We start from the raw sequence: 14,952 nt of genomic DNA, 5'->3' as shown, positions 1-14,952 counted from the left end.
AGTATGAAATCTGTTAAATCAATTCAATAAATATGATATCCAACTCAACTTTTCAGTTGTTTAAATAATAGTGTTAAAATAATAGTATAGCACAAGGAAATTATAAATATTTAAGATTAAAATGTCAGTGGAAAACTTTCTCGTATGGATTAAAAGAAAAGCATTCATTCAAAAATACTCCTGAAAAAAAAAAAAAAAAAAAAAAAACTATGTCTAGGAATCCAAAATGATTCCATTAGAACTTTTAAAGACAGAGAGAGCAGGCCAAAAATCCAGTTTAAAAGATAAGTCCAGTTTAAAACAATAAATATATGAACTGTTAAGCAAAGCCAGGAATATAAATTACTTTGAAACATCTACTTATATTCATTTTAATGAAGAATTAAAGGATACAATGTGTTAATGACATATTTAAAAGACTAGTAGTCGGATAAGACAGATGAATCAAGTTTTGTTTATATCCTAAATAATTACAACAGACTTTGAAAACGTAGTGTAATTCGTGTTTTCTTTCCAGTTTAAAAATTTCTATCCATTGCCTCTATCTTTGGTTTCACTGTCACCAATAAACAAAGTATACAGCTTACAAACCTAATTGCTATCTTCAACTAGGAAAAAGTAAATCAACATTATTTCTTTAAAAATAAGATATATAAGAATGTGATCCTACTTAATTTTGTCTCATGGTCCCACAATATATTGAAATATCATGCCAAAATGTAAAAGTTTAAAAGGGAATGTCATCATTTGCTATATAACTGCACCAAAAATTTAGCTACTGTACGCTGGTGTGATGACATCTAGTAGTATGCAGAGGCTACAGAAAGACATTATATATGTTCAGCTCGCTATCAGTAAAAGGAAAGTTCAGTTTAGTGAGAAACTGAAACATGGACAACACAATGCCTTCACGTAAATGTGCTACAACTCTGTTCTCCTGCAGTTTGAAACGACAGTGTAATTATCTTAAATTTACACAAAACATTACGAAACATGGTAGTCGTTCGTGATTAAAATTAAATAGATATGTAAATTAATTTAACACAGTGTTAAATATATTCACATGATCATCACTGTGATTCAAAATGGCCACTAATGAAGTTACATATCAATATATGTACATAACATTTGCCACAACAGTTGTTGTAAGTTTGACTTTTTGCAGACCAGGTAATTTTATGAGACAAATAATCTTGTATCAATTCTTTCATATTATGAAAGGAATTAAATGTTATAAGTAGTTTCATTCCTCTGGGGGGCTGGGCAGGGGGGAGAACCTCTAAAAAGTCAGTGGAAATTGAAGAGTTCTACCTTCTTGAATATTTGAACTTGTTGACCAAGATAGATTCCTATAAGCTGAGGATAAACAAATCTTAAGATACTAACAAATCTCATAACGTTGTCAGCGGCATTTAGCAGATACTTGTCACAAAGAGGAATACCAGGTCCTATAGCAGAGCCTTCTGAGAATATGGTTGTTGTGGCTGAGGTGGCTGTTGACTGCCTCCTGGCTGAGGCAGGGTTGATGATGTTAAATTATAGTTTGGCACCGGGGACATATTAGTTCCTGCATTCTGGTACATAGTGACATCAGCAGTTGCAGCAGCAGCAGGAGGAGGACTATATACTGAAGCCTGGTTCGGATATGTATTTCCTTGAACAGAACTGACCATTGTGCTGTGGAGGGAGTAAAACACTCAATTAGATAAATATTGAATTATACAGCCATTTACAGATAAAGAGGAACTTATTTATTAAACATTCATTCATATATTCAATTCATTCAACAAATCTTTATTAAATACCTATAAGATGCCAAACATTTTTATTTTAGGCATCAGGATATCATAAAGAAAGAGAAATATCAGTCCATATCATCATGGAGCTTACATCCTAGTAGGAGAAAAAGGATAATAAACTTATCATATGTCCAGTGGTTTATAATAGCTATGAAGAAAAACAAAGCCGGCTTTCTAGGATGAAGAGCACCTGAGGCAAGGGATTCTAGTTTATACAGGGTGATAGGAGAAGGACTCTCAGACAAGGCAACATTTAGCAGAGACCTGAAAAAAGTGAGGGAGTGAGCATTTACCTAAGAAAAGTGCATTTCAGACAAAGAGAAAGAAAACTTTGAGTAGAGAAAATGCCAGGCATGTTCAAGAAACAGCAGGGAGGCCATGGAGTCAGCAGCAGAGTGAGCAGAGGGGACAGTGGAGCAAGATAATGTGGTGGCTCTGGGGAAGGGGGGTGGGGGTGCCTTGAAGACCATAAAAAGGATTCTTTGGCTTCTAATGTAAGTGAGATGGAAAGACACTGGTTGCTTTTGAGCAGAAAGGTCATGTGATTCGACTTAGTATTTTAACAGGCTCTCTCTGGGACAAGGATAGAAGCAAGGATACCTGACTAGAGGCTATTACAATCATCCAAGAGAAAGCTGACAGATGGTCAGAGCCATGGTGGTCATGATGGAGATGGGAGAAAGAGTCAGATTCTAGATACATATTTTGAAGGTAGTGCCATCAAAATGTGATAATGAATGAAGCAGTCAAGAATATCTGAGGTTTAGAACTGAATAACTGGCAGAAGTTAACTGGTAGAGTGGCCATTCACTGAAAAGGAGACTACTACAGACAGAACCAAAGTAGACTGGGGAAAAAGGGAGATGGGGAAGATACAAGTATGGCTCTGAACATGTCGAGTGAGATGTCTAGAAGATAAACAAGAAAAGATAATGTGTATGCAACCAGCTATTCAAGTGTGTAATTCAGTGGGGAGGTTAGGAGTAGAAATCTACATTTGGGAGTCAGCATGTGCACCACGTTCAGAATCATGGGGCTGCATGAGATCCCCTAGGAAGTGACTGCAAACAGAAGGAAAAAGCAGTCCATGTACTGAGCCCTAGACCTTGATGTCAGGAAGATAAAGAGACACTAGGCAAAGGAGACTGAGAAAGAGTGGCAGTGAGGTAGAAGGTGGTCATGGCCATGTAAATGAAGTATTTCCAAAAAGAGAAGGGAATGATGAACTGTGCAATGGAGTAGGAGGAGAATTGACAATCGACCGCGGCATCTGGCAATATGGAAATCACCAGTGTCTTTGACAAGAACAGTTCTAGTAAACTAATGGAGATGAAAGTCTGATAATCTCATTTCCCTATTTCCCTGAAAATACAGAGCATGTACTATTAAGAGCCCCGCAATTACTGACTATCTGTACCTACACCCATTCATATATTCTGCCTTCCCTCTTCCTCCAACTGATTAGCTGTCAGTGCTCCCACCTAAGGCCTCTCCACTTGTGCACTGTTTCTACTCATTTAAAAAAAAAAATTCCTTTGAAGAGTTTTTATTCACTGTGTTTACTTACTTTCTTCCTATTCCCAACCTGATTTATGAGTTTTACTATGTGTAAGACATTAGGTTAGCTATGTAAAGAGAAATACTAGGATGCATTAACATTGAGAATTTCCCCTACATTGGTATTAAAAATGTAAAACAAGCTACAGAATTGGGCTATTGCCCAAATTTTTAAAATACTGCCTATATATTTATTTCTTAACTTTTCTCTAGCTGCTAAATTGCTTATCAGTCTATTGTTGGGAAATTCAATGCTCTTTACTTTGCACAAATTAAATTCATTATTAGATGAATTATTATTATTCATCTAATATTAGAAATTATTAGATGGTAATTTCATTATTTTAAGAGATGGTAATTTAATGCTACATTCCACCAACAAATATGATTTAACTAAGGCATCACCCACTATCATTCCCTATGTGTTGCATAGTAAAATACAGTTGTCCCTCAATATCCACGGGGGATTAGTTCCAGGGCCTCCCATGATACCAAAATGCTCAGATGCTCAAGTCCTTGGTAAAAAATGATGTGTAATACTTGCATATAACCTACGCACATCCTCCCGTATACTTTAAATCATCTCTAGATTACTTATGATGCCTAATACAATGTAAATGCTATGTAAATCATTGATATGCTGTATTATTTAGGGAATGATGACAAGGAAAAAAAAGTCTGTACATGTTCAGTACAGGCGCAATTTTTTTCAAATATTTTCAGTCTTTGGTTGGTTGATCCATGGATGTGGAACCCATGGATACAGAGAGTCAACTGCATAAAGTTGTATTATAAAAAGTCAAATTTCATCCTATTATTTTACAATATGGGCCACAATACTACTATAGCATAGTGTGGAGATTATGTGCTAGTGAGCTCTGGAGCCGGAATGCCTGGTTATGAATCTTAGCTAAGTGGGACCTTAGTCCTCTCTTCATGTCTCAGTTCCCCCACCTATACAATAAGGATAAAAGTATGTCTACTTCATAGGTAATTATTAGGAATAAATAAGTTAACATGTATAAAGCATATAGCACACTTATTAAACAACACATAAATATAAGCTATTATTATAATCATTCTCACTTTATACTATATTCCTTATCTTAATTTACAGTTCCACCATCCATCCAGTTGCCTGGGGCAAAACCCTAAAATTCATCCAATATTTCTTTCTCTCATCTCTGCTCTGTACTATCTCCTAACATGTCACCCAATATGCAATTATGTGCTAATCTCCTAAATAACTTAACTCTTTCCCATTAATATCACTGTATCTTACAGTCCGGCACTCATCATTTCTTGCCGAATATACATGGTCACCAGGCTTTTAATCTTGCCCCTATGAATCCATCTATCCTGATATTGTTTAAAGATGGGATTTCTTATTATCCTTAAGAACAAAGGTCCTTAACATGATACCTAGGGTCACTCATTCTTCAATCCTTGCCCAAGTTTCCAGTGTATCTCTTACTGCTCTCACCACATACTTTAATCCTTTAGTAACAGTGCACCATTGGTAATGCCCAGTATGTACCATGACACCTCCCATCTTGGCTCATTTCATGCTTACCATGCCATCACATGCTACCCTATCTTTGTTCATGATAGAACATCTTTTTTACCTTTTTTTTTTTTTTTCTCTCCTGGCTAAGAATAACACAGCTGTACATTTACTTGGAACACTTTCTCAAACCCTGAGGCTCCGAAAGCACTGGTCATATACCTTTATCTGTAATTTGTGCTGTAACGAATTACATATTTTTTATGTGTTTGCCCCTATTAACCAGTAAGCACCTTGAAGCTAAGAAAGAAACTCTAAATCATACTAATACGTCAAATGTCTAGCATAGTGTCTGGCACACACTAAATGTTTGATAAACACCTGAGTAACAGAAATAAACTAAAATCATAGAAAAATAAGTACATAAGCTTTGGTGGCCTTATAATACTATCACTACCACTTATGAAGGCCTTATAATAATACACTCACTAGGGGAAGCTTTAGGAAACTGCATCAGTGCCGCCTTCCCCAATTAACAATAAGATTGCCCTAGGATGACAGAAGTCTGAAAAAGTGTTAACTTTAAAACCAAAATTACATGTAAAAGAATAAATAGCCTCCTAGATATGAACTGAGGAACATTTGAAAACCTGCCCACAAAAACAACAAACATCCTTATTGACCTAGATTTGCAACTAGAAAGCTTGAGTCAAATATGCAATACACCTCTAGCAAGCAGACTTCTAACCCTGATCCTCACTCCTTCCAATTTTGTTATCCAACGTTTGCCCTTCCGGCAATTTCCTCATTTTCCGATTTAAACACACACATTTGTTTTTATGTATTTATAAATATAATCAATACGTAAATACATAAATTGCCTCAAAGCCTCTGTGAAGCCATCGCAAGAAATAAAAAAATACACCTTACTGGTCTAATGTAGCACTTGAAATTGTCATCAACACTTAAACATTTATTTATCAAATATTCACTGAGTTCCTATCTTGTAAAACTGTGAGCTACACAGTGTGGCTATAAAGGTGAAAGAGACTCGGCTCCAGCTCTCCAGATATGCTAGTTTAGTAGAGATAAAGACAAGTAAAAAGGCAATTACAAGACAGTAAACAGACGGGTATGTACAGGGTCCTCTGACAGCACACAGGAGGAATAGTGCTGGAGAGGTGGGAAGCATGGAAGGCGTCCTAGTAAAAATGAAGCTAAGTGAATAACTTAAGAACGAGAAGGACTGAGACAGGCAGAGAAGACTAAATATTTCACGGAAATGCTCTATAAAAAGCACCTGTTGAAACGAACACGTGTTCCTTGAGAGGTGACATTAATGGCTACAGTGCATTAGTAGGGTCAGGCCCCACACCAGCAATTTCACATCCTGACTGCACAAGCAGATCAGCAACCCCCAGAGAACAACAAGGTGCTATGCTCTAGAGGACTTCACAGTGAAAGCACCTATCAACAGTTTATCTCATTTACAAGTATAACTCGCCAAGGCCCTACCCTTTAAGAATGTCCCAAGTAATCTCTAGTAACAAAGTCGTTACAGCAGCATGTGACACAGTAAAAGAAAGGACTAGCAGGGAAGGAAGTGGCATTTCTGGATAATACTAAAATAGCTGAGGAGTTCCTAAGTAACTCATGAAACACTGGTTGCCTTCCAAAACAATACCTGCCTTCTACCTACTTCGTATCTAGATTTAAAGCAACATGTTACTCTTCTAAGAACAGCTGCTTGCTTACTTTCCATATAGGGGTATTTATTTTCACCAGATTTCAACTTTAAAAAAAAAAAAAAAAAATCCTACACCTAACATTTTTTTCTAGGATACATAACCCATAAGGGCATTCCCTGTTTTTTGATGCCTATAGTAGGCCTAGTGAGGGCAGTGCAGGAGCATTGCTGGCAATTCCAACGCTGGTGAAAAGGTTTTTAAAAACTGTCTGTGCCACCCAGAAACTTCTGTTACAAGCAAGAATATCACAACTTCTAGAATACACGCTGGTAAACTCTTAAAGCCTACCCTTTATCTGCTTCAAGGGAAAGACTTCAGCTTAGATGTCCATTAAAGCAGAAAAGACATTTATATAATTAATAAGCATTTAACTGCATGAAAGAAAGCACTACAAGTAAATGCCGAAAATAACTGACCTCTTTGGTGACATAGCCAGCTATCTGCCTCATGACCCACAAGGAACATAGCTTCTTATACCTTCTCTTTTCAAATAGCATACCTTGCTATAATACCAACTAAATTCCAACATAGGTCAAAAAGAAGGAAATACTTGTCTTAAAGAAGTGGCCCAGAAATATAGAATCTAGAATAATAACTTTGGAATTTAGATTTTACATGAAATTTGTGAGAAAATAATAAATTATAGTTACCAAACTTAAGTTTCATTAAACACATTATCAAATATTATCACAGACTCAAACAAAAACCATAAAAAAGTATGCTGGCAATATAAAGAATACAGGGCTAAAGCCACAATGCAGGGGTTGAGTGAGTCAGGAAAAGAAGACTGGGTGCCAGCTGGTCCTGTAATAGCACAGGGGCTCCTGTAGAACCACTCATCATGACAAAGAGGGCTGGCCATCTGCAACAGTGATGACCTCTACCCCAGATTTTTCTTATCCAGAACTTATGCTTACAGATGATTGTGGGTTCTGTAAGAGTTTTAACAGCACTAATTCCAAACAAGAGTCAATAATCAATTACTTTGGGTAAGAAGCCTGAGCCTGCTGACTAGGAAGAGCTGGGTTTGCGGATGGTGGAACTGCCCCTTGGCTGAGAGAAGACAGTTGCTCCGGGGGAAGACTGTAGCTCTGGAGATGGCTCATCTGTGCATTCCCTGCAACCAGGTAAGCACCACTCTGAGGAGGCCCTGGATATACCTAGAACAGTTCATGAGAAAACATACTTGATTCAAATTTGTAGAGGCATTCAATTACAAAAAACAGAAATTACCTCCCTGGAATTTTTTTAAAAAGTTTCTTCTGTCAACAGGCATTTTAAAAAACACTTTTTAGTTGGGCATTCACTAAACTCATGTTTATTTCCATACAGAAGCATTAAGTAAACTTATCTTGAAACTTTATACTAATATAATCTCCCTGTCTATTAAAATAAATTTAATGTTTTCCATGTTGAAATTTTAAAAGGAATACCAAAGGATATTTAGGAAGTGCATCTGAACTCATTGTTTTATAGCCATAGACAGCATTTACCTATAGATACAACTGACATTACCTAAACTGCAATCTATTGAACATAGTGCAAGCTAACTTTGTAAAGCAGAGGTTAGCAAACTTTTCTGAAAAGGGCCAGGCTTTGTGGCCATATGTTTTCTGGCACAACTACTATTTTAGGCTTTGTGGGCTATATGGTCTCTGTCACAACTACTCAACTCTGCTGGTATAGAAAACAGCTACAGACAATGCAGAAATGAACAAGAGTGGCTGTGTTCTAATAAAAGGTTCTTCAAAAAAAAAGGCAGCAGGCTGGATTTGTTTACCTACTTCTGCATCTAAAAAATGTATTTTTTTCTAATCTAAAGAGATTAAAGTTTTAAATACCCAAAGTCTTAAGCACATACTGTTCTAGTTTCTTGTAATATTCATTAGTCTTCCATTTCACATGTTTGAAAAGAGAACTTCCATTATCCCTGCAGTCAAACTGTTACTACCACCTGTTAAGACAGTACCATAACCACCAAGAGATAAGGTCAACAATCACCTTAGTATTTCTGTTAAACCATAACAGATTCACCATACATCAGAATACAAAAGGTCTTCATTATAAACATAGCTATACCACTCCTCATAACTGTACTTTATTTATTTATTTATTTAGCAAATTGAACATGAAGGTTTTTTTGTTTGTTTGTCTGATTCAATCTGGAGATTAAGACCCTTGAGCAGGTGTTATCTAGCCCCATGTTTCCCCAGCCTGGCTGCTCATCTCCAGGGTGCTGGCCCCTCATTTCAGGGGAAAGGGACCATGCTAAAAAATTAATCTGAACAAAGTTTGTTTATCCACTTTACATGGATAAAATGGAGTACCTAGCTATTTACTCCTATACCCTGAACTTGCTGAGTTTGTGGAAAGGGGACTCTTGAAATAGTTGCTGGGAATGAAAAAGGGGAAAAGAGCTCTATCTTGCATTACATGCATTCTCATGTAAAAGATGGGGAAAATTCCAAATTAAAGCAGATTTTAAAAATATGGAAATATTATATTTTGTTGGATTATAACAGCTTTTCAACTCATTTTTTAAAACTGCATTTAAGTTTTCCTTTTAAGGATGACTAGAAGTTTATTAAATGTTTAAAAGAGTTGTTCTAGCTGTGAAAGTGGTACATTTTGTGTTTTTTCTTAAAAACTACTTTATGGAGATATGATTGACATATAAAGGACTGTACATATTTAGTATATACAACTTGGTGAGTTTGGAGATAAATATACACGCATGAAATCATCACCACAACCTATGCCATAAACATATTCATCACCTCCAAAAGTTTCCTCCCATGCTCTTTATTATTTTTTTTGTGATAGGAACATTTAACATAAAGAGCTCACTATAAAACCAAAAACTACATATTCAGAGGAAGTTAGCAATAATTACAAATTCAACTTAAATTTGACAAAAACTGAGTTTCTTTTAAAGCTTTAACAATATACAGATATTTGGGCCTCAACCCTGAAGATTCTGATTCAATAGGTTTGGGGTGGGACCAGGGGTGGGACCAAAGTATCTGTACTTTTTTAAAAAGCTTGATGGATGATTGCTGCATACCCCTGTACATAAAGCAATTTTAAAAAAAGAATTATTAGTAAAATTAGTATAATATACATTGTATTTATAAAGTAAAAAAAGTCTTTTAAACTTTATTTTCATCCTAAACATTACTTTTAGATAACTTCTCATTTTACAAAAATATAGCTATTCCAAATAATCTCAAATCCATTTAAGAATTTAAAACAATATACTTGAGCTTTTAAAAGCTTACCTGAGAACCAGAAACACCAGAAGACTGCATATAATACTGCTGATTCTGTAATTTTGCATACATGGAATACATTGGATCGTCATTCATTAACTTGGTATACAATGAAAGCGCCTCCATCACTTTAACATTAAGTTCTGAGAGTTCTGAATGCTTTCTGAAACATTACACAATAATTTGAAACAGCGGTTGATTAAATAATGCCATATCAAAATATCAGAAATAGCAAGAAGTAGTTCTGTTAACATTATTAAAAATTTAACCTTACAAAAAAATATCCTATATTTTAGCCCTAAGGCAACCAAAACTGTTTAAGGTTGAGTACTGTGCTGGGAGAACTCCAATTTATTGAACTTGACTGACTATACCTCAAAATATCTAGGTTTTCCTAGTTATTAACAGATGGGATTATTTGTGGGCTCTGGTAATGCCACTGTAGCAAAGATGATTACATTAGTTAACCCTCATTTCTAAAAAGACTAAAATAGTGAAGGTCAATTAAATCCCCACTTTTTAAAAAAAGGACAGATGAACCTTAATTCTCCACAACTAGTAGAAAACAAATTGGTTCCTCTGAAATGTCTTTTTTTTTTTTTTTCTAAAGGCAGAGTTAGGCTATTCTACAGTTTATAAAGATAGCTTCAGGCAAGAAGGCGCACAATATAGATATATAGCCTATGTTCTCTTACCTATCAATATCTTCCAGCTTTTCATCAATGAGAGGTCCCATCTGGTGACACATTGCTAAAATGAGAAGATTTGAAGAAATATAAGAAAATACCACAGAAGAAAGTGAATCTTTGATATTCATATAATTTAGAATAAAAGAATAAAAGATTTATAAAGGAATAAAAGATTTAATTTGGAGTAATAAAAACTACACTGATTAACCTTTAGTCCACAGAACCCAAAATTTATTTTCTTAAAATACAATGGTGACAACATAATCTAAAATATTGATCTCAAAATTTAAAAATACTATTTTACATTTTACAAGATTCTAAAACGTTGAATAAAATACTTAATTTGGATAGAAAAGTATAAGAATTCAAATTCTACTCAAAGTTTAAACTACATATAAAAGTGAGACTGGGCCAAGGTAGGGTGAGAAATGTTACAATTTTAATATTATTTTCAAAAACTATTCTGTAACAGAACACTAGATATAACCCCTAACTATTCTTTAATTGCAAGGTAAACAGAAGCAAGGCTTACCTTCGAGATGAAGGAGCTCTGGCAGATCTGGCTGGTCATCACTGGGATCTGTACTTTGTAACATCTGTAGCAACTGGTCCATTTTATCCTACAGGAATTAAATAGTGAACACAAAAAGCAACCAACCTTTACACAACATTACATTCTCACTTTACTAACGAGCTAATAGATATAAAACTTTTGTAATTCATAGTTATGGAGATTCGAATTTTGCTTTGGTATTTTTAATATATTCCATATATTCTCTTTAGTACTGTGTAAAGTCAGAGGCTTGAAAGCTCTTTCTGCCTGTTTTAGAAACTGCTAACAGAGATTTTCTTAAATGAGAACAAATAGAGCCACATTTAAACTTACAACATGCTGAGTCTTCAATCTCTTATGTCATGCTAGAGTATTTCACTTTGTTTTGAAACAGCTGTAGCTTAGCCACACAGACAGGTGTAACATCCTCCAAGATGGCACTGCTTTTGACTAACGACTCAGTCGTTGCTTCTCTCCCCTTTGGTGAATACAGCAGCTGTTTCAGTAAGGCAGAGCTCAGCTGTATTACAGCTGTTCTTCTAAGCAGGGCTATAAGAATTTATTCTACATTTTCTTTCCACCAGTGTTTCAGTGTTTCATAAAAGGAAAGAGGAAGACTTGTTTCTCTATTTTCCTATGTGGGAAAGGCTGGAAGGTATCTCGAACCAATGACTCAGATCTATTTCAGAATGTTGTATTGCAGGAACAAATGAACTAATGAAACCACCATTACATAAATACATCTATACATTACATAAGTACATATGTATTTAATGTTTGTTTTTTAAAAATCAAAATAGATCTAATTTACCAAAAAAATACTACTGAAATAATTACAAATCTTTCTTCTGGCATGGTTTTTACATGTTTATGCTACTCATATATAGATGCACAGGGCAGATAACTGAAAGACTACTAATTCTAAGCAAAGCAATTATTCAAAACAAAAATAAAAACAAAAACTGTTCTGTGTAGAAGGAAAACAGTTTGAGAGATGAACTAATCATTGAAGAGTGAAAGTGATACAAGTGTATAAAAAACTCTTCCCAACTCAAAAGAATGCTGTATTTTGAAATGGATACTATTTTTCAATGTAAAACATTCACAATTTTCATTTTAAGTAGTCTAAAAAATGAAGGCATATTTCAGAAAAGTTTACCTACTTCCAAAAAAAAAAAAAAGGTAACATCAGAGTGAGAGTCAACTAATGTGGATAATTTTTGCTTTGTTTACACAATACTACACACTATTTAAAATTACTTACAGTCAAAGAAACAGGGTTTCTAAATAGACCACTAGTCTAACTCTACATGCATTTTCTTATGTAATGCAATCAGCCAAACATAGCTTTCCCTAACCCAGTTGGGATTCCTTGGCTCTTGACACAGTCTTCTAGAGTCTGTTTCTCTAAGAGCACTGTTCAAATTTTTGCTTCTATCTCTCCTAATGCTAAAAACTTAAAAACCCCTTCACATATTTTAAAAATGACTTTTCATTTTCCATAAGTTTAAAATGTTACAAAGCATATAATTTCTAGGACATTAAATATTGACATTTTAAAATAAGTCACATTCTTTCTTCTTTTTTTTTTTTTTTTGTCTTTTTCGTGACCGGCACTCAGCCAGTGAGTGCACCGGCCATTCCTATATAGGATCCGAACCCGCGGCGGAAGCCTCGCCGCGCTCCCAGCGCCACACTCTCCCGAGTGCGCCACGGGCTTGGCCCTAAGTCACATTCTTTCAAATATATCCAAAGGTATTCAAATACCATAGCAATCTGCACCCACCACTACCATTTTAAAAACACAGTCTCTGTAAGGAATTTAAAATTGTTCATTTTTCTCCTTCACATTCTCATCATATGAACTCATCATATTTCTACTCAATTTCCCCTACAAAATTTTATCCTAATGTAATACACTTGAAAGTCTTCTATTGATGACCATATCAAATATATTTGCAATAAAAAACATATAAATTGATGATGATGCTCTAAGTGTTCGATAAATTCACCTGTACAAGTAAATGATTACTATTAGAATATAATGCATCAAAACATAACTGTATTTCAAATTTTGAAAAATAAAATGAGCTGGGATTCAGCATCAATTCTATTCCTACATTTTGTTTTTATATTTGAAAGTGATAAGAAACCTCGTTCATATAAATAAGCAAGCTGTTACAGCAATATCACTGAATTCTTTTAATATCTTCAGAGTTTTAGGCCAGAAATCACCATGGCCTGCGATTAAAAACTATTCTTAATATTCTACTAGCAATTCATTTTGGTTCTTCTCCTATTTTTTTTAATAGCAAAAAATATAAAACTCATCTGAGCCTGTTTCCCAGTCATTAAAGTCATTACTTTCTTAACACCAACACCAATATTTGGAATTTTAATACTCTGGGACAATGTACCACAGTAAGGTTCAGTATGGGCAAGGGGTAAGCCTTTCTTCTATAAAGAGGGAGAGGAAAGAAAAGAAATGACAAATGGTGGCAGGGAGTGTTCTCAGGCAGATCAATTTTAGGAAAGAGTCCTTATAGAAAATGAGGATCTGAAAAAATTCTCTTAAAATGATCAACACCAGGGGTTAGCAAACTGTTTCTGTAAGGGCCAGATACTAAATACTTTAGGCTTTGCAGGCCACATTGCTGTTGCCACTACTCCATTCTGTCACTGTAGTACAAAAGTAGCCACAGACAATATGTAAACAAATGTGGCTGTGTTCTAATAAAACTAACTTACAAAACAAACAATGTGCCAAATTTGGCCAGCAGATGATAGTTTGCCAATCCCTGATCTTTACAATGTGACACCTGGAAAGTCCTGTATGGTTTGCTAGTTCCATAATTTAATATTTTATTATTAAGTTAATCTGTTGTTTTAATATTGTTATTCAAAAAGCAATATTAATAAGTTTGAGTAGAAAAAGACAACAAACATGCTTAAAGATGGAAAAAGGTAACAATTTTAATCTTCCATATATATAACAACAGCAGAGATTTCTATAAAGTTTAAGTAAATAGGAGGACGAACTTAATTCAAGACAATCTGAAGTTTAAATCCCAATAATACGAGTTTAGGTACTACTATCTGGCTCAAAAACTACAGTTTAAGTTGCTACCAAACTGACATTGTATTATAATCACTGAAAATATTCACTGCTGTTTCAGCTGTGACAAAGACATATAAACATTTAAAATAAAATTAGCATAAGCTTTCCCCCAAATACCAGAATGTGCTCAATCCAAGGAGGAACCGTAATCATTTCCAATCATATTCAATATATGAGAGTTCTTCAAAACGTTCATGGGAGGATTCATATTATCTTTTAATTCATTTTTTCCATGAACTTTTTGAAGTACCCTAGTATTAGCACTGCTTTTAAGAAATAGTTTATGCAGAAGTAATTTAATAATAGTTTAACTTTCAGAAACGGTAATTTGTTTTGTTCATTCAACAGACAGTAAATGAAGTGTCCCTTCCTCGATAATGTGCAAACAATGTTACTATGCTTGTTGAGTATATAGAAAAACAAGTATTCTCACATAATATCAATAGGAGTGTAAAATCCCATTTTGTTGAACATTTGGCAGTATCTATTAACAAGGAAAACACACACATGGAAAAGACACAGATCCTTCAACTCAGCAGTTCCACTCCCAGATGTCTACTCTAAATATATCCAAAGACAGATATTCAAAAAAATCTGATTACAAAACTGTTTGTAACTACAATAAAAACTGTAAACAACCGAAGTGTCCAACAATAGACTAATTAAGTAAATCATGATAAATCATTCTATGGACTGTTAAGCAGGAATTCAAAAT

The 14,952-nt window shown here is 34.7% G+C and overlaps 1 protein-coding gene across 4 annotated transcripts in view; it reads right to left on the bottom strand.

Annotated features, from left to right (window-relative positions):
* Positions 1–357: 357 nt before the first annotated feature.
* Positions 358–14,952, bottom strand: part of STAM (signal transducing adaptor molecule) — a 73,233-nt gene continuing 58,638 nt past the window's right edge. For 3 of the 4 annotated variants that reach the window (XM_063099002.1, XM_063099003.1, XM_063099004.1), the window contains 5 exons: positions 11,099–11,186; positions 10,573–10,627; positions 9,887–10,040; positions 7,593–7,768; positions 358–1,677 (listed from right to left, as the gene is read on the bottom strand). In XM_063099002.1, the coding sequence (XP_062955072.1) occupies positions 1,449–1,677; positions 7,593–7,768; positions 9,887–10,040; positions 10,573–10,627; positions 11,099–11,186 (702 nt within the window). In that variant the 3' untranslated portion in view covers positions 358–1,448. Of the gene's footprint in view, positions 1,678–7,592; positions 7,769–9,601; positions 9,675–9,886; positions 10,041–10,572; positions 10,628–11,098; positions 11,187–14,952 lie in introns of those variants that run through there. The other variant, XM_063099005.1, reaches the window with a different exon arrangement.

Source organism: Cynocephalus volans, chromosome 6, assembly GCF_027409185.1.
Source record: "Cynocephalus volans isolate mCynVol1 chromosome 6, mCynVol1.pri, whole genome shotgun sequence".
Lineage (NCBI taxonomy): Eukaryota > Metazoa > Chordata > Mammalia > Dermoptera > Cynocephalidae > Cynocephalus > Cynocephalus volans.
Note: the sequence above shows the minus strand (reverse complement) of the source record. Positions and strands in the feature narration are given on the sequence as shown.